Source organism: Sarcophilus harrisii, chromosome 1, assembly GCF_902635505.1.
Source record: "Sarcophilus harrisii chromosome 1, mSarHar1.11, whole genome shotgun sequence".
NCBI lineage: Eukaryota > Metazoa > Chordata > Mammalia > Dasyuromorphia > Dasyuridae > Sarcophilus > Sarcophilus harrisii.
This window is the reverse complement of record NC_045426.1, coordinates 333,546,306-333,570,123: the sequence shown is the minus strand read 5'-3', so window position 1 is coordinate 333,570,123 and position 23,818 is coordinate 333,546,306. Positions and strand designations below refer to the sequence as shown.

The 23,818-nt window shown below is 34.5% G+C and overlaps 1 protein-coding gene across 1 annotated transcript in view; it reads right to left on the bottom strand.

The window, feature by feature from the left end:
• The window catches only part of LCMT1 (leucine carboxyl methyltransferase 1), a 98,676-nt gene that overhangs the window by 4,127 nt on the left and 70,731 nt on the right, over nucleotides 1–23,818 (bottom strand). Inside the window, exons 7-10 of the mRNA XM_031945582.1 lie at nucleotides 14,806–14,926; nucleotides 12,592–12,693; nucleotides 9,414–9,505; nucleotides 2,555–2,652 (exon numbers count right to left, since the gene is read on the bottom strand). Of these exons, the coding sequence (XP_031801442.1) occupies nucleotides 2,555–2,652; nucleotides 9,414–9,505; nucleotides 12,592–12,693; nucleotides 14,806–14,926 (413 nt within the window). The remainder of the gene's footprint in view (nucleotides 1–2,554; nucleotides 2,653–9,413; nucleotides 9,506–12,591; nucleotides 12,694–14,805; nucleotides 14,927–23,818) is intronic.

Below are 23,818 nucleotides of genomic sequence, written 5' to 3'. Positions count from 1 at the left end.
TCCCTCCCTTTCCTCTACCCCTTCTCCTAGATGGGAAGCAGTCCAATATATGTTAAACATGGTAGAAATATATGCTAAATTCAATATATGCATACATATTTATACAATTATCTTGCTGCACAAGAAAAATCAAACCAAACAGGAAAAAATGAGAAAGAAAATAAAATGCAACAACAAAAAGAGTGAGAATCTTATGTTGTGGTCCACATTCAGTTCCCATATTCCTCTCTCTGGGAATAGATGGCTCTATTCACCACAAAATCATTGGAACTGACCTCAAACATCTCATTGTTGAAAAGAGCCATGTCCATCAGAATTGATCATTGTGTAATCTTACTATTGCCACGTACAATGATCTCCTGGTTCTGCTCACTTCACTTAGCATCAGTTCCTGTAAGTCTCTCCAGGCCTCTCTGAAAGCATCCTGTTGATTGTCTACCCTCTCTCTTGACCTTCAGTCCCACAGCACCATGCTCCTATTGGACCCTTGGATATCCCTGCAGACCGTCCTCCTAAGAGTTCCTCACTTCCCAGCTTGCCTACACTGTCAAGAGCACCACAATATTCCTCATCAACTACACTCACAACTCACCTCAGAACTTGGCCCCTTCCCAAAGTGCAGTATTTTTAAACTTTGTTCTTCTCTAAATAACCTGTAAAAACAACAACACCGTTCTTCTTGCTATTCCTTGAAGCAGACATTCCATGACCTGATTCTCTGGTTTTTCAATGGCCATATCCCATCCCCAGAATGCTCTCTCTCCTCATCTCTCTCTCTTAGCAATATAGCATTTATATAGTACTTACTATACACCAGACACTTTGCTAAGTGTTTTACAAACCTTATTTCATGTTACCCTCACAATAACCATGGGAGGTGTGCTATTATTATCCCCACTTTGCAGTTAAGGAAACTGAAGCACATAAAAAGTTAAATAACTTGTTTATGGTGTGTGAGATTTGAATTGAACTCAGGCTTTCCCAATTCCAAGCCCAGAGTTCCTAACACTGCCCCACCTAGCTTCTATCCTTCAAGTCCTAGCTCAAATCCCACCTACTGCAAGAGTCCTCTTCCAGTTCTCCTTCCTCACTCCTCCCCACTGTCTTCCCTTTAAAATTATCTCCTATTTACTCTATGTATAAAAATCTTGTATGGACATAATTTTTTGAATATTGTCTCCACCCATAAAAATGTGAATTCTTTAAAAGAAACTCTGTTTTTGCTTTTCTTTGTATCCTGAGCACTTGTATGATGCCAGTAAACACTTAACAGATGCTGGTTGATTGAAAAGACCCTCTGCCTCTCACATAATAGCTGTGACATCATGGTCAAGGCAAGGTGTTTAATGTGCTCATGTATAAAGTGAAGATGACAGCACTTTAACCCTAAGCACCCCACAATCCTGCTGGGAAGGATCAAATCATCAGAAGGTAATGTGGGTAAAGAAAAGGCTTTGCAAACAATGAAGTGCTATATAAATGGCAGCTATTATTATCTTTGTTATTTTAACATAAGCATGTTAGGTACTAAATTATTTTTATAGCAACACTAATAACATTAAGAGATAGTATGGTATTGAGCACAGAAAGCTGTCATCAAAGACCAGGAAGACTTAACTTAAGAGTCTCTTGCGGTACAGTGACTCTCACAGTGCTCTCTAGGCAACTCTTTTCCTATAAATTGATAAAGGGGAGAGAGGATGCTTCCTCATCTTGGAATCTGATACCAGTAAAAATTCAAACTGAAAAAGATTCCTTAGGGCAGCATACTTAATGAGAAAACTATAAGTTAACATTTATTTTGTACAATGTTTTTACTTATTTTGTTAATTATTTCCCATATACATTATAATCTGGTTCCTGCCTCTTATGAGTTTGACACTTTTGCTGTGTTTTATTCAAAGTACAGATCCACATTCAATCTAACATCACCACCATCTTTATTATACATAAGAGAATTTTCTTTTTGAGTGCTGTCAGTGTTCTCAACAGACATGTGAAGCATGTATATTGCCATCCTTGCTAATCCCCAGTGCCACCTGAACATATGGTGATCGAGTGAAGACAAGAGTTCCCCTGTTTCTGGGTCACAAGACCATGAAGCTACAGTACAAAGGCTTGGATTCTGATAGTCTACTATATTTTCCTGGCTAGAGCATTCCAGTACACTTTAGGACACAATAATGGAATTACACACTCTTTGATGGCTAGAGTATTTCAAGCTGTATAATCTCTTAAGGAAAATTCCACTTCTCTGGACCTCTGGAATAGTCAAGTCAACAAACATCAGTAGTTTGGTTTAGTATAACAGGTCCTGGGATTGGAGTCAGATTCCCATTTGAGTCCTCAATTTATTAACAAGCAATAGTACCAACTAATTGCCAGGCACTGTACTATGCAGTGGAAAGACAAAAACAAAAAATACTATAATCCTTTCAATAAAGGAGAATATTACACATAATACTTAGCTTACAAGATGATGTTGTGAAGGAAGCAGTTTATAAAGGAGAAAATGTTATGTAAATGATAGCTATTATTATTCACAATAACTTACCTAGGTTGTTTCCACCTTTTGTTGCCCAACAAAGACAGTAATGCTGCATAAGCTGCTCAAGAAGTTCCATTTCATCAAGGAATTCAAGTGCTTCTATTCTATAAGAGAAATTTTTTTAGTCAAGGTCTAAAACTTCCAATTTGTTTATTTACAAACAGTAAAACTTTTTTCATGCATGTTTACTATTCAAATGTAAAATTTATTTAAATATTAAGCTTTCCTTTCCTTTCTGGAAAAAAACTGTATCCTATATATTTTTTAAAGGAGTATAGACATGGAAAACAGAAATGGGTTAAAGTTACAAATATTTAAATTAAAAATCTAAATAATAACATGTAGTATGATTTTCTTAAAAATCCACAATGTAAGTGCTGATTTTTTTCTTTCATAAATGCATACTAAAAAGGAAAAAGACAGCAGTTTAAACACTGTCCTATAGCATTAATGTTCTGAATCTGTCTATATGGATGCAAATTTCAGTGTTTAATTTCTTAGTAGCAAATTCAGCTATCATAATTGGATGTAAAAATGTTTTGAAGACAAAATATTTGCAAAAAGATCTTTGTAAAATGAACACAAGACCTGAAATCACAAAATTTGAGTTCAAATTCTGGGTCAGGCATTACTAGCATTATGATTTTCAAAAGGGCATTTTCTCACTCTGTCTCTGAAATTTTGAGTTCATCTTCTGTAAAATGATGATTCTAAAATGTGCACATTTTATGGAAGAGGAAAACTGAGGCACAGAAAAGCTAAGTAATTCATAATATCTATTGCAACATGGTCATTATCAGGATTAAATGTGAATAATCAAGCCCATTGTAATTATCAAACACTTAAATATGAGGAATTATTTTTACTGCAATCCCTATACAGATACAATTTGGGTGTCCTGTTTCTTGTATCCTCTGAATCGAGAAATCTAACCATAATCCTAAAGCTGAGCATCTTCTCCCTAAACTTTCAATACTTATTTTGATTTTTACAGTAGAATCCAGGGCTCACAAAGCTATGTTCTAAGTAATAATCCATAACACTCTCCAATCTGGGATACAAAGAAAATTAAAAAAAAAAATTACCAAACAAGTAAAGCCACTGGATTGGATAGGACATAACCATAACTGTCTATATATGAGAACATCTGTAATAACCTAGTTTAAAATCTCAGTGAACCAGGAAGGTTGTATAGTCTGGGGGACCAGATGTAAAGGTAGTTGCTGACCTGGACCCTTCTTTTACCACTTGTCAGTTAAAGCTCTTAGCTTTATCAATGGTCTGCAGATGTACTGCATGACTACACATGTATAACCTATATGAAATTGCTTCTCAATGGGGGGTGAGGGAGAAAAATAATTAGGGAGGAAGAGAGAGAATGTGGAACTCAAAGTTTTAAAAACAAATGTTAAAATTTTTTACATGCAACTAGGGAAAAATAAAATGCAAAATAAATCAATGGTCTGTAGAGTGGACAGGAATAGAATTTAAGCTCACAAAGATCAAGAATATAAGCACAAGATTTAGAAGAAAGTATGTCGTAGCAGAAAGAAGAGAGAGACTGTGGGAATAAGGATAATCACAACTATGCTCTCTACCAGAACCAGCCAGCTGTGTACACAATATCCATGAGAGTCCAAAAAGCATTAGAACCTTTCCATCATAAGAGCAAAGGAAAATGGCCACTTTGGATAATGGAAAGAAAACAAGACTAGGATTGAGGAGGCCTAGTTTTGACTCCCAGCCTTGATCCTTAAATCAAGTCAGCTCACTTTTGTGAGCTCTGATTTTCCTCTATAAAATGGGACCCATACTACATACAAAATTATTGTGAGCAAAATACTTTCTAAGTCTTAATACATGGTACGAACTTTTTTTTTGTTTTTTAAAAATCATTTGTTTTAATCTCTGAATTATTGTTATTTACCATTTAATAGTAACAAGTTCCATCTGTAAGTACTGCTTAGCTGTACTTCTTGGCTACAAGAAAGAGTGCTAGTGGGTAAAGTGAATAAATCGAAGGAAAGTGATGAAAATAAAGAGCACCAATATAACTTTTTTTTAAAACTTACATGCAAAAGTAAGACAACTCTGAGGTACCATTTCACACCTCTCAGATTGGTTAAGATGACAGTGAATGGGACTGATTGATTTGCATGATGCTTTCTCAGTACTGAGACTAAGTCACATGATCCCTATTCCCAAGTCTTGAACCCTGGGTTGCAGGGAGTCACGTGGTCTCTAAAGGTCAGACTCTCAAGAATTGGCGTGACCCACAGGAAGCAAACAACACTGGTTAAGGATGGTTACATCCTTTTAGTCTATTCAATGCCTTTTAAATCTTAAAGGTTAGGTTCCAGGAGCACATGGTGGGAGCTCTGGGTGTGCTGGGCCTCTCCTGCAAGGACTAAATAAATGCTGAAAATGTCTCTGATTAGCTAATTTGGGAAAGGGAGTCTAGCACCTGTCCCACACAACAGGAAAAGATAATAATAAATGTGGGAGAGAATGTGGGAAAACTAGGACACTAACATATTGTGGCTGGAGTTGTGAACCAACCCCAACCATTCTGGGGAACAATTTGGATGATGCCCAAAGGGCTATCAAAATTTGCATACTCTTTGGTTCAGGAGTGTTTCTACCAGGTCTGTATCCCAAAGCGAGCATAAAAAGGGAAAAGGACCCCATGTGCAAAAATGTTTGCAACAGCCCTTTTTGTAGAGGCAAAAAACTGGAAACTGAATGGATGCTCATCAGTTGGGGAATGACTGAATAAGTCATGGTACATGAATGTTGTGGAATATTATTCTTCTATAAAAAATGATGAATAAGCCGGTTTCTGAAAAGTCTGAAAGAGCTTAAGAGACGAACTGATGCTGAGTGAAGGGAGCAGAACCAGAACATTGTACACAGTAATGACAAGACTTTGTGATGATTAATTATGATGGCCTTCGCTCTTTTCAACAACGAGGTGATTCAAGGCAATTCCAATAGCTTTGTAATGGAAAGTGTCATCCACATCCAGTGAGAGGACTATGAGTCCTGGATATGGATCAAGGCATCGTATTTTAACTTTTTTGTTGTAGTTGTTTACTTGGGTTTTTTTTTCCCTTTTGATCTGATTTTTCTTGCACAGCATGACAAATATGGAAATATGTTTAGAAGAATAGGACATGTTTAACCATTGTATTGTGTGCTGTTTAGGGGAAGAGAAAGGGGAAAGGGAAGGAGAAAAATTTGGAACACAAACATTTGCAAAGATAAATGTTGAAAATTATCTTTGCATGTATTTGGAAAAATAAAAAGCTACTATAAAAATGAAAAAAGGGTACACATAAATAAAAGCTAATTGCTATTATTTATACAATGGTTTAAAATAAACAAAACATATTACATTCATTATCTCATTTGATTCTCATCTGATACCTATGAAGTAGGTGACATTATTACCCTCTTTTTACAGAGGAAACTGAAGCTGAGAGGTTTAGGGACTAACCCAGTCACATGTGTCTGTGGCAGGATTCAAACTTGGACCTTTCTGATTCCAAGTGCAGTATATTATCCATTCTTCTCTTGGCTGCATTATCAGCAAGTTGGAAATCTAAATCTAGAGTGGGAATGCACCTACCATGGGCCTGAATATACAGAAGGGGCTCAATGAACAATTGCTGACTTAGGGAAGAGAGCTCAAGGCAAAGGAAAGAGTTACTTTTATTAGGCAGCTAGGCCACCTCTTATAAACCAAGGATGCCACTCAAATTATTGAAAAGAGGCTTCTATGAGACTTCTATTTTATAGAGCTAGAAAATAAATAATAAAACTCATCTGGAAGAACAAAAGGTCAAGAACATCAAGGGAATTAATGAAAAAAAAAAAAAACAAACAAACAAGGAAGGATGGTGGCTTAGCAATACCAAACCTAAAACTCTTTACAATAAAAACAGCAGGCATCAAAACCATTTGGTGGTAAGAAATAGAGGGGTAGATCAGTGGAATACATTAGATGCACAAGGATCAATGATAACAGTAATCTAGTATTTGATAAAACTAGCATTTGATAAATTTGATATAACTACAGTTCTGGGATAAAAACTCATTATTTCACAAAAATTGCTGGGAAAACTGGAAAATAATATGTCGGAAACTCAACATAGACTATATCTCACACCTCATACCAAAATAGGATCAAAATAGGTACATGATTTGGGAATAAAGGATGATACATAAGCAAATTAAAAGAAAAAGGGACAATTTACTTATCAGATCTTTGGAGAAGAAAGGAATTTATGACCAAAAAAGAACTAGAGAAATGGACAACTTTGATTACATTTAATTAAAAAGTTTTCACACAAACAAAACCAACACAAACAAGATTAAAAGGGAAGTACAAAGCTGGGAAAACTTTTTTATAGCCAGTGTTTGTGATAAAGACCTCATTTCTAAAATTCATAAAGAATTGTGTCAAATTTCTAAGAGTACAAGTCATTCCCCAATTTGTAAATGGTTAAAGGATATGAACTAACAATTTTCAGATGGCAAAATTAAACCAATCTATATAATCATTAAAAAAAAACTGCTCTAAATCACTATTGATAAGAGAAATGCAAATTCAGACAACTCTGAGATACCACTACACACCTCTCAGATTGGCTAAAATGACAGGAAAAGATAATGATGAATGTTGGAGGGGATGTGGGAAAACTGGGACACTGATACTTTGTTAGTGGAGTTGTGGATTGCTGGAACCATTCTGGAGAACAATTTGGAACTCTGCCCAAAGGACATAAAATTGTGCATACCCTTTGACCCAGAAGTGTCTCTATTGGGTCTGAATCCCAAAGAGATCATAAAAAAGGAAAAGGACCCACATGTGCAAAAATGTTTGTAGTGACTCTTTTTTGTGGTAGCAAAGAAAATGAGTAGATGCCCATCAATTAGGGAATGGCTAAACAAATTGTGTTATATGAAGATAATGGAATGTTATTGTTCTATAAAAAATAATGAACAAGCTGATTATAGAAAGGCCTGGAAAGACTTACATGAACTGATGCAGAGTGCAAGACTGTGCAATGATCAACTATGAAGTGATTCAGTTATTCAAAGCAATCTCAATAAACTTTGGATAGAAATGCCATTTGCATCCAGAAAAAGAACTATAGAGATTGAATGTAAATACATGCATGACATATTCACTCCTTTTTTCTGTTTTTTTCCCCCTCTTTCATAGTTTTTCTTTTTTGTTCTTATTTTTCTCTCTCAATATGATTCCTAAAGAAATATGAACTAAAAATAGTTAATATACATGTATAACCAGAAAAATTAAAACAAAAAAAAAAAAAAAAGAAAAGAAAAGAGGTTTCTATAAGCAGAATTAGAAGATAAATCAGTGAATGTGCACTTAATGGTATCTTTGACAGGAAAGTCTATTCTTCACTCATGATCCAAGAACTACTAGCTGAAAGAAAAAGAGCAAGTATTCACATGCCCAAGCCATCATTGTAACATAGCAGACAAAGCAAGCAGGGCTCATTTGCAAAAGGTAATAAAACTAAAAACCTCTCTTTAGAAGCAAAGTGCTTAGAATTAGGCTGAGGATGGTCCTATGGTCCTCTCACTTGATCACTCTCCTTTTGAAGCACTGTGTTCCTTTTTAGAGGGACAATGATAAACAGAGACAGCAACCAGGAAAGTGAGGGTATCCCAAAGCACTTAGCTATGAAAAGATAAGACTTTAAGACAAAACAAGAAAGTGCTCTCCAACTATATAAAGGAGTTCTCAGAAGGATTACAATTATTCTGCATGGTCTTCAAAGGCAGAATTGTTGCAGGGAGGCATACTTTAGTCCAATATAAGGGGGAAAAAGATGTTTCTAATAACTAAACCTGTCCCAAAATGAAAATAGTTGCTTATGAAGGTAGCAAGAAACAGGAAGCATTGAAGTGAAGGCAAGATGACAACTTGTTGAAAATGCTGAAGAAGGTATCAATGAATCAAATGAGGTTAATTATATGATATGTAAAATCCCTTTTAATTGTAAGATTTTGTAATTATTTTTGCTCCTTGGTGATACTCAGGGTAAAAGTCTGAGCTCCTATCCATTAGAATGTAAAATCCTTGAGGGCAAGAACCTTGCTTATTACAAAGCTTAATAGAGTGCCTTGCACACGATGAAGTACTTAATAAAGGGCTGTGGACTGACTTAGCTAAAACTTCTAGAGACTTTATAGAAGTTCTGGGTACTAATTAAACTCCAATGGAGGTTAATTCCACGTATGACTCTTTTATTTTGACTGAAATAATCTGGCTAACAGGACAACTAAGTGACACAGTGGAAAGAGTACCAGGCCTGGGGTTAGGAAGACCTGAATGCTAATCCAACCTTAGAAACTAGCTTTGTGATCCTGGGCAACTCACTTATTCCTATATGCCTCAGTTTCCTCATATGTAAAATGAGCTAGAGAAGGAAATGACAAACCACTCCATTATCTCTGCAAAGAAAACTCCAAAGGGAGTCATGAAGAGTGAGACACAATTGAAAACAATTCAACGGCAACTAAATCTGTTTAGCAAAAACTTTTTCTCAAATAATAGCTAATGACGCTAGAGATGTTTAGAGAAGTTTTTTTTTTTTAAATTAACAAGTTAACTATTTCAAAACCTATTTTCTTAATTCTTTTCACATTAAAAGATTTGACAATGAAATAAGGTCTATGTTGGAGAAATATTGCCAGTCATGAATAACAAAATTCTAACAGAGAAAAAAAAAAACTTATACAGTATAAATACATAATAAACTACCAAAAAAAAAAAAAAATACCATCTGGAAAAGATTTCCACTTACAAAAAAAAAGATGGTATCAATACCTGCTCACTTCAGCTCGGGGTAGACTGCTATATAACTCCATCATGTCAATGGCAGAAGCTTTCTCCCACCCATTTGACAGCAGACGTTGTTTCTGGAATGTGCAAGTGCAGACAAAACAGAACCAACATATAGATCAATTCAATAAAACAAGTCTTAAACATCTACTAGGTACACTAGGTACGTTGTACTAGATGATAGTGTGATACAAAGACGAAAATTCAGCAGAAGTTCTCTAGGAACTTCTATTCTACTGTAAGGATGCATGGTTTTAAAATTCATCATGAGTTTCCTGAGAAATTCCCTCCTTTCATGAGTCTGCTCTAGTCCCTACTGTGCTCCAAATTCCAATAGTCCTCAATATCCATACTATACAATTTAGTACCTGATTAGAAACTGCCCCATACTGTTTTCTGCATTAATGCTTCAGGTTCAACAGATGAGAAGTATAAATCTGTTGGGATAGTCATTTAATTTATGTGAGACTCAGTTTCTTCACTGTTAAAATGAGAATCATAATTCAATACCTACCTCACAGACATATTATAAGGGAAGTATTTTTGCAAACTTTAAAGTGCTCTATAAATGAGATCTATGATTATTCTCTAGACATCCCCTTCATAAAAGCAGAGAATATCTATCCTTAATGAGACATCAGAGATCATCTAATCAAACTCTCCATTTTAGAGGTGTACCAACATCTCTTCCTCATATTCCCTCTTAGCAGTAGTGCCAACTTCTGTTTATCAGTACTGACACTCAGGATTTACTGACATGATTCCCCCATAAGAAGAAGAGAAATATCAAATTAGGTTACATCTACACCAATCATATTAGCTGAGGTGTAGGCAATGTTTCCATAATTTTGTAACCCACAGAGAAACTTTCTGTCCAAAAGGCTGCAACCATTCCTGACTAGGAAAGGATTTAGGTGCCTATCACTAAACAGTGAAGCCTCAAGCAGTCCCATAGAGGTTTTTCTCCAAATGTGAAGCCTGAGTATGGGACAAAGGGCACGACCATTGTGCTCTGACCTTGCAGTCCGGACAAAGTGGATTAGGACTTGAAATGTATAGGACTTGAAATATACATTTCAAGTATAGGAACAGAAAAGTCAATTCTTCAAGCAATTCAGTCAGAGGTGTAAGAAAATTTCTCATAACATTTTTAGAATGCTTTTACAAACTGATAGTTACACAGAGGAAGTCAATTACTAATTGCTAATCAATTCAATGATTAAACAATAGCCATTTGGCCAGGATGTAGCAACAGATAATACCTGATCATATAATCAAAATCTTTCAAACATATTAAAAGTGAAATAGCCATAACAGAATAAAATCCACAGCTAATTTCCTTAAAATCAAAACAATTTTGGAAGTTTCTTTTATACAGTTTATCAACTTGCTAGAAGTGCCTTAAATAAATCACTTCACCTACTGTGATCTCTATTTCTTCATTTGTAAAATGACAAGACTAGCCTCGCCATCTTTGTGATCCTTTCTAGTGCAAATTATCCTTTCAGGATAATAGAAATTTTTTTTTTTTAAAGTATAAATAGTAATACATATTTAACATGTATGTATAGGACTGCTTGCCCTCTGGGGGAGGGGATGGAGGCAGGGAGGGGAAAAGTAGGAACAGAAGTGAGTACAAGGGATAATGTTGTAAAAAATTACCCAGGCATGGGCTCTTTGAATAAAAACTTATAATTATGAAAAAAAAAGTATAAATAGTCATATTCTTCTGAAAACAAATGGATTGTCAGGAAGGTAGAAACACACACAAGGTAAAAATCCAAGAGGTATTTAACTTAAGGAAAATTAAGTCTAAAGTTCAAAAGATCATTCTAGAATAGGTGTCTGAACTAATTAGGTAATTTTTGGAATAGTTTTAGAAGTGATGGGAAAATTGGCATAATTATGCTCAGGGATGGGGCATATATAGGACTAGGAATTATATATCCTAAAGGGAGGAACATGTTTATCATTAATATGATTTCCCTTCAAGAAGCCTGTCTTAGGGTCTCCCTAGAAATAATCACTCATTAAGAAAGGTTTCCTGAAGCTGCTAGGTGGTGTAATGGACAGAAGACCAGTCCTCAAGTCAGGAGGCCATGAGTTCAAATATGGCCTCAGACACTTAACACTTCCTGGCTGTGTGACCCTGGGCAAGTCACTTAACCCCAATTGCCTCAGCAAAAAAAAAAAGAAAAGAAAAGAAAAGTTTCCTACAGATGAGAGTCTCTCTGTATCTCTAGTATCTGCCTTATGGCAGTTTTCCTGGGTAATTGCTAAGAACTAGAGAAAGAGGAGCTGTCAAGTGAGCCTTGTCAATAAATGAGGGATTAAAAACTCAGTATGATTATCTGGGTGGGAAGTGGGAAATAAAAATTCAGATACCTTACAGTATTTCAAAGTAAGAGATCACTTGTGGAAGAAAGGATCTGATGAATAAAGTAACCTAACAAACAAGAACCCAGAACAAGGCCCCAACCTACTATGTGTCTGCCTTTCACATATTCGGTTCCTAGGAACCAGAATCTCCCAACCTCCTCGTTAGTACTATGGAATAATACTCTTATTACAGTACATTAAGCTTTTAGACATAAAAATGGACATATTTTTCACACACAGAGAAAGGTATTTTAACTAGAGAGTAGGTATAGGGAATGGACTTGTGACTTTGTAAGTACAGGGAACTAATTTTATGATTATAAAACTCTTTCGGTCAATACATGTCAGCAATTCTTTTGTGGTTTATGTTTATAAGAGACCTGTCTAAAGGCCTGAGAGATTAAACGATTTAAGCACGGTCCTACAGCCATATGTCAAAAGTTGGACCTGACCTCAAGTCTTCTTGGCTCTAAGGCCAGCTTTCCATCTACTACACCACAGGCACCTCATTTTCACTATAACAATCATTTTAAAATTTCCTATAAAAATTGAACTATGTCTTTATCCATAAATGGTACATGAGTTATAGGATTTTGCTAGAAATATATTAAATCAACCTCAGGAAAAAAATATTATAACAGCTACACACTATCTTCTTTTGTTTATGTAGATGTGAGGCTGTTTAGAAAATTAGGTATTCACAAAATTCCTCAATTTATGTCGTCTGGAAAAGGAAAATTGATCTTTGTTAACAAAAACTATATTAACGCTTTGTTGTTCCAACCTGAGAGTCTAAAGATTTGCAGGTTTCAACTCCAGCCAGGTCACATTGCCGCCTACGAAGGTTTTCAACCATGATCTGCCCAAACTTATCATCCATATTAACCTAGAAACAGAGAAAATTAATCAGGGTATTACAAGAAGAATTCTAAAATTCAATTAAGGAATAGAAGAAAACGTTAGATAGATAAATTACAAACTAGTACCTCCCATCAGAGAAGTAATATGGTTGCTTTAAACTTCTTCAATCTACAATCCCTTCATTGAGGTTTTCATCAAGACTATTCATTGATATTTCAATCAAGTAGATAACTGTCTACTTTAATCCAAAATTCAAAAAAGAAAAAAAGAAAACATATCTACCTATCATTACCAACAGTCCTTATTACCATTACAAGTAGTATTTATTTCAAACCCATAAACTGCTCTTACTTTTCATACTTAGATACCTAGTGCCTAAAATTGTAGGTCCTTCAACAAAACTACTCAGATTTTTGAGAAGTCATTAGGAAGAAAAACTTTTAAATGCTAAATTTTGATAAAAACATTTTTTCCTTCTTTTTATATTTTTCCAAGTATTCCCTATGATAAAATTAGTTCTAGTTAATTCCACTAGAAAGTTATTTTCCTATAAAATCATTATTTTATTTTTACTTATACACATCTTTTTAATCATCCATTCATATTAATAAATCTAGCGTTTCTATCAGTGAAGTACTTGAATATAATAGATTGAAAAGCACATGCTAAGAACCTCAGCATATCTAACTACCACTAATATATTCATTATTTATTCAGATATTTATTAAACACAGTGCTGGGCACTGTGAAAAATATAAAAAGAGCAGAACTCCTTAAAGAGCTAACTTAATTAATCATGTATTTACTGAGCCACTAATATTTGAAGGCACTGTGCTACAATCCATGGGAGATACAAAAAGCCTTTGATTATAATTTAGACAGACAAGACATATGTATGTGGAACTGGACAACAACATGATAGACAGTAGTAGAAAATGAAATTCTAAATTGAAAGTTATAGATTACAATCAATGTGCTTTATAGTAATAGAGAATATTTTGGTGGAAGAGGTAAGATTTGAGTTCTTAAGGACTAGTATATTTTGAATAACTGAGGAGAAGAGAGGTTAGTTACTACATTTATGGAAACAATCTGAGCACAATGGTAAGGATAGAGAACAATAAGGCAAGAAGCCTAAGTGAAATGGAGGAACTCAAGAAGAAATCAGTAGAAAATAAGGTTAACTGGGAAAGATGGGAATGATATATATAACCAAGCTGGGGAGTTTTAGATTTAATTCTATTGTCAATAGACTTATAAATAAATCAGTCAAGAAGATAATGATCTTCTCTAGAGTTGTAGCAAAGGGAAAAGAGTATAAAAAAGAAAAATTGAGAACTATTGCAAAAATTTTAAAGGAAAAAGCTAGGTACAGAACAGAAGACAGTAAGGATGAAGGAAGAAGATTAAATGATAACTTAAAGGCTTCTAGTCCAGAAGAATAATGTTGCCAATAACAGAAATGGGAAAATTAGGCAAAGAAGTCAGGATAGTGTAGGAGGAAATCTGATTTCAGATGTATGCAATTTTAGGTGCTGGTAAACCTTCTGAGTGGAAAAACAAAGAATTTTAGAACTGGGAAGAACCTTAAAGGATACAGAGCAAACCTTTATAGTATACAGATGATGAAATAAGTTAAGTGGACTTCTCTAGTGTCAAATAGCTAATCACTGGAAAAACCAGAACTAAAATGCAGGTAATATGTGGCTATATAGGCACTGGAACATAAGTCACAGTTGATAATACAGATTTGGAATCATAAAGATAATGGATAAAATAAGTCACAGATATGCTTGATACCAAAGTAAAGGCAAAAGAGAAAACAGTCTCAGTGAACATGCACAGATGGAGGGTAGGACTAAGAGTTGGCAATGGAGACAGAGAAGGTCAGAGCAGTAAATGAAGAACCATCTGACATCAGAAAAGAAAATGTCAAGGAAGCCACAGCAAAACATTTCAAAAAGAGGTTTATCTACCAGGAGAATCAACAGTATGAGGAAAGCTGCTTTTTAAAATGACAAACACCTCAGAATATTGGTAGGAAAAACAAAGTCAAGGGAAAACAAACTATGAGGAAGGGAAGGGATAAATGCCCACTGGAATTTTGCACAAAGTCCACACTGCTGCGGATTGTTACCTGTTCGTAGTTTATGAACATCGCTGTTTCAAAGCTGTTGGCTGCCCATTTTAAAAGACTTGCTGACTGCTCCGGTGTCATGTAAACCAGTACACATTCTGCTACCAGCAGAGTTGGTAATCTTAAGAAAGGAAAAAAAATTTTTTTAGCTATTTTAATCAATTTTGATTAACACATGCTGACCAACAGAGGGAAGTTCATACCACAAGCAAACAAGAAGGATTTAGCCAGATATCAAAGTATGATAGTAAATCTGATCACAATAAATAAATAACAATAAAAGTAAAAGCTTCTGCCAACAATTATGCCTAACTTACAGTGAAAATATATGGAAATAATATACTATGGAAATGATACACCACATGTTACCTTATATCTTAATTTGCCAAATCCTTCAGCATACAAAATCAAAGCTATAATCATATTATGATAAATAGTATTGAATCCCCTAATTTTACAGATGAGAAAAAAGTTCAGAGAAATTAAGTGACTTGACTTAATAGTAACAGAAGAACTAGCAGAAAAGAAAACTAGGAATAGTGCTTCCAAAAAAGAATGAGAGTAAAGCAAACTTTATCTTCCTTGCTCTGCCATTTATGTTCCAAAAAACTCCTTCCTAGGAAAAAAAACTTAAAAGGTTTGAGGAATATATCTCCATGCTCTGCATGTTAACAGAAAGAATGGAATATTTCTTTTTTAAATGGCAGAACATCAATGTAAAAACAAATAAGAAAAAGTGAGTGGACCTGGATTTCAATGTTCTAAATTTCAAATTGAGGACTCTTTTTTTCATGCACTAAAAGAAAGTACTGAGATCATCTATCTGTATTGCAAATAGGGAAAACGCTTTCTTCTAGGCAGTTGACCATAAGTTATTAGCAGAAGAAAGAAGACTAAAAAGAGTTTCTAGAAAAGAATGGAAAGAAAAACAAATTTTGTGACATAGAAAAGAGGAAACAGCTACTTGTCTTTAAAAGAAGGTGAGGTTCCATACGAGCTTCTGGGTAATAGATTGTCTAATAAATAAAAAGTTTATAATAGTAGGAGATTCTCTACTAAGGGATACTGAATAAGCTATTCATTTTGTCATAAGAAAGGTCTGCTATCTTTTTGGGGCACATATATAACATGACAGATAATTTCCAAAGATTTGTCAAGCTAAGAACTATTCATTTCTAGGCAAAAATGATGTTGTAATAAGAAATCTAGAAAACTTCTAGGGATTACAAATAATCATTAATAGATCAATGTTAACTTGGAAGAAGATCTCTAGTGGGCTACCAAAGAGATCTGTAATTAGTTAATACACTGAATGACAGAGCCAGAATGGCTAAAATATCAGGCCAATTCTAATAAGATGAAATTTAAAAGGAATAAATTTCAGATCTTAACTTGTGTTTAAATAAATCAATTTCAGGAATACAAGAGGTTGGATAGGAGTTTGTCTAAAAAAGAACTAATTCAAAATTAGTCAAATGATATGGCAGTCTTCCCCAAATTCAGGTAATCTTAGCCTGAATTAAAATGCACCTGATACAACATAGTTCTGTTATATTCTGTCTAGAGGACTGTCCAGTTCTGAGTAACAGATTTTACAAAAGTCATTAATAAACAAAACTAAGTCCAGAGATTGGAGGTCAGATGGTAGACTTCAAGAATACGTGACATTAAGATAACCTGAAAAACCTAGGAATGATTAGTATGAAGAAGAAGAAAAAACAAACAAACAGGATAAAAGGCTATTGTGTGGAAGAGAGATCAATGTTGTTTTGTTAAGATTTAAGAAATAGAACTAGCATAAGCAGAAATTAAGTAGAGTTGGATTTAGGATTTTCTTGAGGGAAAATTTTCTAGTTTTATTTATTAATTCATTTTCTTTCAATTTTATTAAGCTCCCCTTTTATTTCCAGAATTTCAAACTTGGTACTTAATTGGAGGTTTTTAATTTGTTCTTTTTGTAGCTTTTTTTAGTTGTAAGCCCAATTCACTGATCTTCTCTTTCTCTCTTTTATGCAAGTAAGCATCTAGAGATATAAAGTTTCCTTTAATAACCGCTTTGGCTGCATCCCACAAATTTTGGTATATTGTCTCATTATTGTCATTCTTTTGGATGAAATTACTGTGTCTATGATTTGTTGTTTCACCCATTTATTCTTTAGGATTAAATTATTTGGTTTCCAATTAATTTTTGATCTATTTTCCCCTGGCCTTTTATTTGGATGTAATTTTTATTGTATCATGAGCTGAAAAAATGTATTTACTATTTCTGCCTTTCTGCATTTGATTCTGAGATTTTTATGTCCTAATTACATGATCAATTTTTATATAGGTTCCATGACCCCCCCCCCAAAAAAAAAGTATATTCCTTTCTGTCTCTATTCAATTTTCTCCAAAAATCTAACAAACTTAACTTTTCTAAAATTTTATTTATCTCCTTAACTTCTTAAAGGAAAAACAAAGAATGGCCATGAAAGATGGTAGATTCTGTTCTACTTCCCCTAAAAGTCATTAAAGCAAAACCTAATAGAGATTCTTGTTCAGATACAAGGTGAACTAAACAGCTTCTGAAGGAAATCAATTGAAACAAAACTTTAATTGAATGACGCTTGATTTCAGGTCAGAAAAAGATCTGATTTCATTGGCCAAAGAGTTTCAATGCTGGCTACACCACCTAGGATTGGAAAAAGGTAAAGTTTGTTCAAAGGGCTAGTTGTTTTCCAATGCCACAGCTAGGTAGAAAAGGAAAAGCAGCTAAGGAATGTGTAATTTCTATGGTTATCCTGATGAGCCTGCTTGAAGAGTGAACCTTAACTAAGTTACTCTGAGCACACTTTGGAGTGGACCATGAAGTATGCAGAACTAACTAGGCAGGTCTGTAGTCAGAAATAGTTGTTTTGATGAGCCTTTAAAGGGTTTTTCTTATTAAGAGCTAACCATTTCTAAGTCTTCTTTTAAGGGTGGATGGTTAATTAAAAGGGCTTACTCAAGTAAAGAAGATTTCCCTAGCTGAAGAATGGTGAGGATTAACAACCAAGCCATGAAAAGAGAACCAGTAATCCTGAAGGCAGTACAACTGTGAGCTGCCCTAAGCTCAAGTGTTTTTATTTCTTATGTTTCTCTGCCAGGTTCCTACAAATGGGTACCCACTCTTCACCAAAGAAATAGAGTACATTGGGGGGAGGATGTGACATCTATCAATTGGAATGGAATTCAAGATGAAGAATGCTGAGTAGGAGAAATAATCCCTCTCAAGGTTACCCCAGGACCTCTGAAGGTAAATATACGGTGGCGATGATCAATACCTTAATTTGTGGGTAAGGGAACAGGTTGTAGGAATGAGCTAAAAACCCAGAGGGGAGTGAGGTGCTTTATATACACAGGTATAAAGGTAGAAGTTCTAAGTCCTGCAAAGTATGAATGTGGACTATAGCTCACAGCAGCACTCCATTTTTACCCTTGTTATATTGTGGAAAAAACCATTCCTTTTGTCTTGATGGAAGGTATTCCTTCGATGAGAGATCTTCAAGCAAAGGATGACAGAAGACTAAATGACCTATGAGGGCCTAATTCTAAGTTTGTGATCCTGTCATAAAGGTCTTTACTATTATTTTAATAGGAATGTATATTAATTGTAGTTTATTAATGAAGAAACAGAATTAAAGAGACTAAGGACACATTGCAAGAAAATGAGACAGGAACAGCTGAGAGGTCCTGAAATCTGAATATTTTATAGTTTCCAAAACATAGTCTGTATTTACCACAGAGTCACATCTGAATGCTTAAGAAGCTAAAGTTAACATTTTAGTTTAGGCCACCTTTATCTTTATACGTCAGTAAAAGTAATGTGTATGACTGACTGACCTAGATTTTCAGCAAAAATATGTAAAGGCTGAACACAAATAATATCCTGGTTTCCCAACAGTGAATGTTTATCATGAACAGGGGAGAGGAGAAAGGGAAGAAGCAAGCAATCCTAATAAATGTGTGACTTCAAGAAATGTCAGCAACTTAATTCAAATACTCCAAGGAGAACTGTTAAAATAAGGCATACAGAAGAACAGAATCTTTGAAGCACAGAAAAAAAGTTAAGACAGATGAGCTCCTTCTTTTGGGACCAAAGAACAACAAATATTCCTTCAACTATATAATTTGTTTTTTTTTTTCCTTTTTCAAGCAAATATATTATACTAATATACAGAAGTATGAAAGTGTGGACTAGTAATAATAAAATAACTCTTCCTAAATAAGCAAAAAGCTGCCTATTTTTGATCTCTACCTCAAATTGCTTATGTACACAAAGACAGAAGAACTTGTACCGTGGAAGGACGCAGGTATCTTGAAACCAAAGTCAAATGTTAAGAGACTAAATGCACATAAAAACATTCTATTTCTCTTAATAATCCACTATGGGTTATTTATATACTTCATTCCTTTTAAACTATTCATATTTCCTGCCTATGTACTCCTGGGGAGGGGTAATGAATTTCAATTCCTTGATTATAATAAAATCTCCTTTAACTTTCCTAGTTTATTCCTCTATATATTCAAGGGGTGTCCTCTGGTTCAAATACTTTTTTGTATTTGATATTCATCCTATCATTATTCTTTATGACGACATAAGATTTCAATCTTATACCTTCTCAGCTTTCATTTCCTAAAATAAGATTTCAAAACTTATTTCGTACTGCTATAACAGGTCCTTTCCTCCCCTCCAGAAATGTCCTTGAGTTTATCTTAAATCAATTTCTTTAATTTTCATCTTCACTAGGATACAGTAATTTCCGACCTTGTATTGGTCTGATCAACCACAATTGGACACTATAACTCTTATGGAATGATGTCACTTTGATCCTCTTCGAGAATGAAGGACAACAACCAACTATGTCAGGTATTGTTCTACATGCTAGGAATGCAAAGAAAAGCAAAAATAAGGCCCTGCCCTTAAGAAGCATGCATTCTAATGGAGATGACCACATGTAATTCAGTAAGGAAGTACCAGATTTACACAGAATAAATAAAGAAAATCTGAAAGGAAAAGGAAAATGTACTTGAAGATGAGGAAAGGCTTCTTGTAGAAAGAAAGTTTAATCTGAGGCTTGAAAAAACCATGGAAATGAAGAAATGGAGACACAGGGCACAGTCACTGCAAAGACATACAGGGATGGGGTCATGTTTAAGGAACTGAAAAAGTAGGTCAGATTTATAGAACACAGAATATATGGAGAGGAATAAGGTATAAAGGTTTGAAATGTTGGAAAAGGCCAGGTTATGAAAACTTTTAAATGTCAGAGGATTCTGTATTCAATCCTGAAGGTTATATGAGGATACTGAATGTCAATAAACAGGTGGGTAAAACAATTAGAACTACATGTTAGTGTTTTAAGAGGAATGAGAATACCCAGCCCCCAAATAGCAAAATCTTGACATTTACACCAGAATGAGCAATAATCAAAAAAATCCACTGTGAAACTACAGTGAGTGTCAACTTCTACATGAGAACCAAACAAAAATGGATGGAAGCTTATGAGAGTAGCAAAGAGAACTCTCTAAAGGTACTAAGATTGTTGTGCCATGACATGCAAGTGAACTGGATTTAAGTGAGGGAGGGCTGTGCAAGGTCACCCAACTAACTTTCCTCTCCAGAGCCATCTGGAGTCAAGTGGTCAGATATAGATCAGGATGACTGGAGATGGCCTTCAGTCCAATGACATTTCAATTCTGCTAGGTTATAAGCTCTAGACCTAGAGACAGAAGGGATCACTAAGGACATATAGTCCAAATGGTATCCTAGCATGATCAGAGACAGAACGTTTATAGTCTACCAAACTCTGCATCCAGAGATAGCAAGTTCCCCTGAGGAAATCTTAAAGTTGTCAGAAAACCCCAGAGGGGATATAGCAGAAGGAAACTACAATAGACTTAAGTATAGAGCTGCAACACTCAAATTCTCAGTGCTGAGACTGAGACAGCCCAGGATTAGGGGTCAGCTAACATCACCCTGCCATGACCTGAAGATCCTAAACCTGAAAGATCCAAAGGAACCTAATCCCTAAAAGTGGATGTTAATACAGCAGGCCCAGGGACTCAAGGAAGAACAAAAAAGACCAACTTATTCAAAATCATAGCGGGGTGCAAAGTCTGGATATGCTTACACAAAGCCCCATTTAAGGAACAAAAATTGGAAAGATCACTAAATCAAAGAAAATACCAACCAATATAAAAAATTATTGTAAAAATTTTTGATAAACTGGAAGAAACTATATAGTGAAGTGACATTAACATTCTAAAAGAGGCAGAAGAAACAAATATCTGTTCAGAGCTTTAATATCTTCAAAAAAGTAATGAAGGAGTTAAATAAGGAAAATATAAAAACAGGCATCCTAAGGAGTAGATTGGTTCTGTTCTAAGTGTCTAAAGAGGGAAAAGAAAAAGGAATATGCTAGTGTAGAAAGGAGGAAGAAAAAGTCAGTAGTTGCTATTTTTCATAATATGAGTTGTGAGAAGAGTATGCAAACATGGAGGAAGGATGGAGCTGAGCACCAGATGAATTCCACTCTTACCTGAAATGGACAAAAGAAGGCTAAACATAACATAAAGTGTGATGTAGAAATATATCAAACTGAGCAAATAAGCAATGATGGCAGAGGAATACAGTTAGGAAAAGAACATTAAAAGGGAGGATAATACTGGGGGGGAAAAAAAACAGAAATAAGCAACAAAAAATTCCTTGTTTTGAGATGATTTTTTTTTTTTTTTTGCTAAGGCAATTGGGGTTATGTGACTTGCCCAGCTAGACTGTGTTAAGTATCTAAGGCCAGATTTGAACTCATTTCTCTTGACTTCAGGGCTGGTACTCTATCCACTACACCACTTAACTACCCCCCAAATTCCTAATTCTGAAAGGAGAAACAAAAGAAAATAACTAGAGATTATGAGGATGTCTCAGATTGCCTTTTAGACAACTAGGGAATGAATACTTGAACAGTGAATGTAATACTATGATGAAAGAAACAAAATGATAAAAGAGATAATTTCAGAGAAATTTACTTGGTAGAAACAGATATAGAGTGAAAAAAGCAGAACCAAGAGACGCGTTTATTTAAGGACAACAACACGGAAAAGAAATACAGCTTTGAAAAACTTAAAGAATTTTTAACTATATAACCACCATGTTTCCAGAGGACCGCTGATAAAGTACATTAGCTTCTTCCTTACAAAGAGGTAACAGACACAAAGTGCAAAGTCACAAATTTTCAAACAGGTCACTGCATGGATACATTTTGCTCAACTATGCTTATTATAAGGAGTTATTTTTTTTCTTTTTTTTTTCATTGGTTTTTAGTTGGAGAGTGAAGCTAGTGGTACCAAGGGTCAGAAAAGTTAGTAATAATGATGAAAAAAAAAAAAGATTAGTTAGCAATAATAATAAAAAAAATTATTTTAAAAATGAACAGGAGAGAACATGTTTAGAAGGAAGCACAGACAAGCAGAATAGTTTTGAAAGTAATATGTGAAATTTATTACATACTTTTAAAAATGAATATGAAGTAAAGATGTAGATTTTCATATACAATTCTTTTTGTGTTCTGCTGTTTACATGGAAATATGTTTTTTTGGATTTTTTTGGCACTGAAGTTCAGAATAAAGAAAAACAATTTTTTAAATAAAAGGAAAAACATTAAGACAACTGAGTGAAAGATGAGTGAGATTGTGAAAAGATTTGAGGCAGGGAATTATTTAGAAGGCTGCTACAATAATCCAGGGGAGAAGTGATTATAAGCAGAAGAATGTTTATGGCTCAATGAGTAAAGAGAAGAGCATGTACACAAAGGATGTTGTGAAGGTAGAAATGATAAGATTTCGCAAAGAACTCAAAATCTTCAAGGGATAAAAAAATGACTTTTAAAAACAAATTCTCAGTTGGTCAAATTAAATTAGAAAGAACAAGGCAAAAAAAAAAAAAAGATCAGATTTTATTAGATAAAACATGTTCCTCTATTTCCCTGGTTTTGTCACTTTAATGTAACTGAAATAAATACAAAAGTCATTTATTTTAGTACTTTCCACTAGATATAGTATTATATAACTAATAGGTATTTAAATGCCTTTTGGATTGAATTCTGCTTGTATCAACTTCAAATCTCTACACCTTCTACAATGCCTCTGATCCTTGACCTAGGGCCAATCTTCCAGAATAACATCCAGACATCTGTTATCCTGCTATCTCTATAAACATTATCATATTCTCCTAGTCCTTAAGTGCCAATAAAATCTTATTCTATTGTCAAATTATGTAAGTGACCTTAGATGCTCAATTTTTATGTCAGCAGAACACAAGCTATGTCAAGTTCTTCTAGTTGTAAAGTCTTATAATATTGGCATTTATATCTATCATAACAGAATAAACCTAGCTGAGTCTACAGAAACTTTGTTGCAAGTTAGCTAACCGGGAATGTTTTTGTTTGGTTGGTTTTGGGTTCTGGTTTACAGCTACTCAAACTATCTACTATGGTATTTAGAGGTTCTCCTTTACACTGGTGAAGGGAGTGCATATATGGATAAAATTATGGATCCCTGAAATATCAAAGCATCAATTATGTTTATTTCATTTTAACTAGTTTTTAACATTCCCCTAGAAGGGTCCAGATTCTGTGAGAAATTGTAGGTACAATATGAAGTAGAGATCAGTACTAACTGATCATAGTTTTTTATAGTTTGACAAATCAAAATGGATTGTTCTTTAGGAGTAAGAACCACAAAAATCTTCCCATTTCTTAGATGAAAATAGTATAAAATCAGAGGATTTAATGTTCAAAGACCTTTAGGGTCATCTGGTTCAACCTTCTAATTTTACAGATGAGGAAACTAAAGTTCCCAAGGTCACATAGGTATTAAGTGATAATGCTAAGATTAGAAATCTAGTGTACTGGCTCCAAACTCAAGGCTTTTTTGCTTTTGCTGGAATGAAGTACATCACGGCATAAACAAATGAATAGAATACATTTATTGTTTA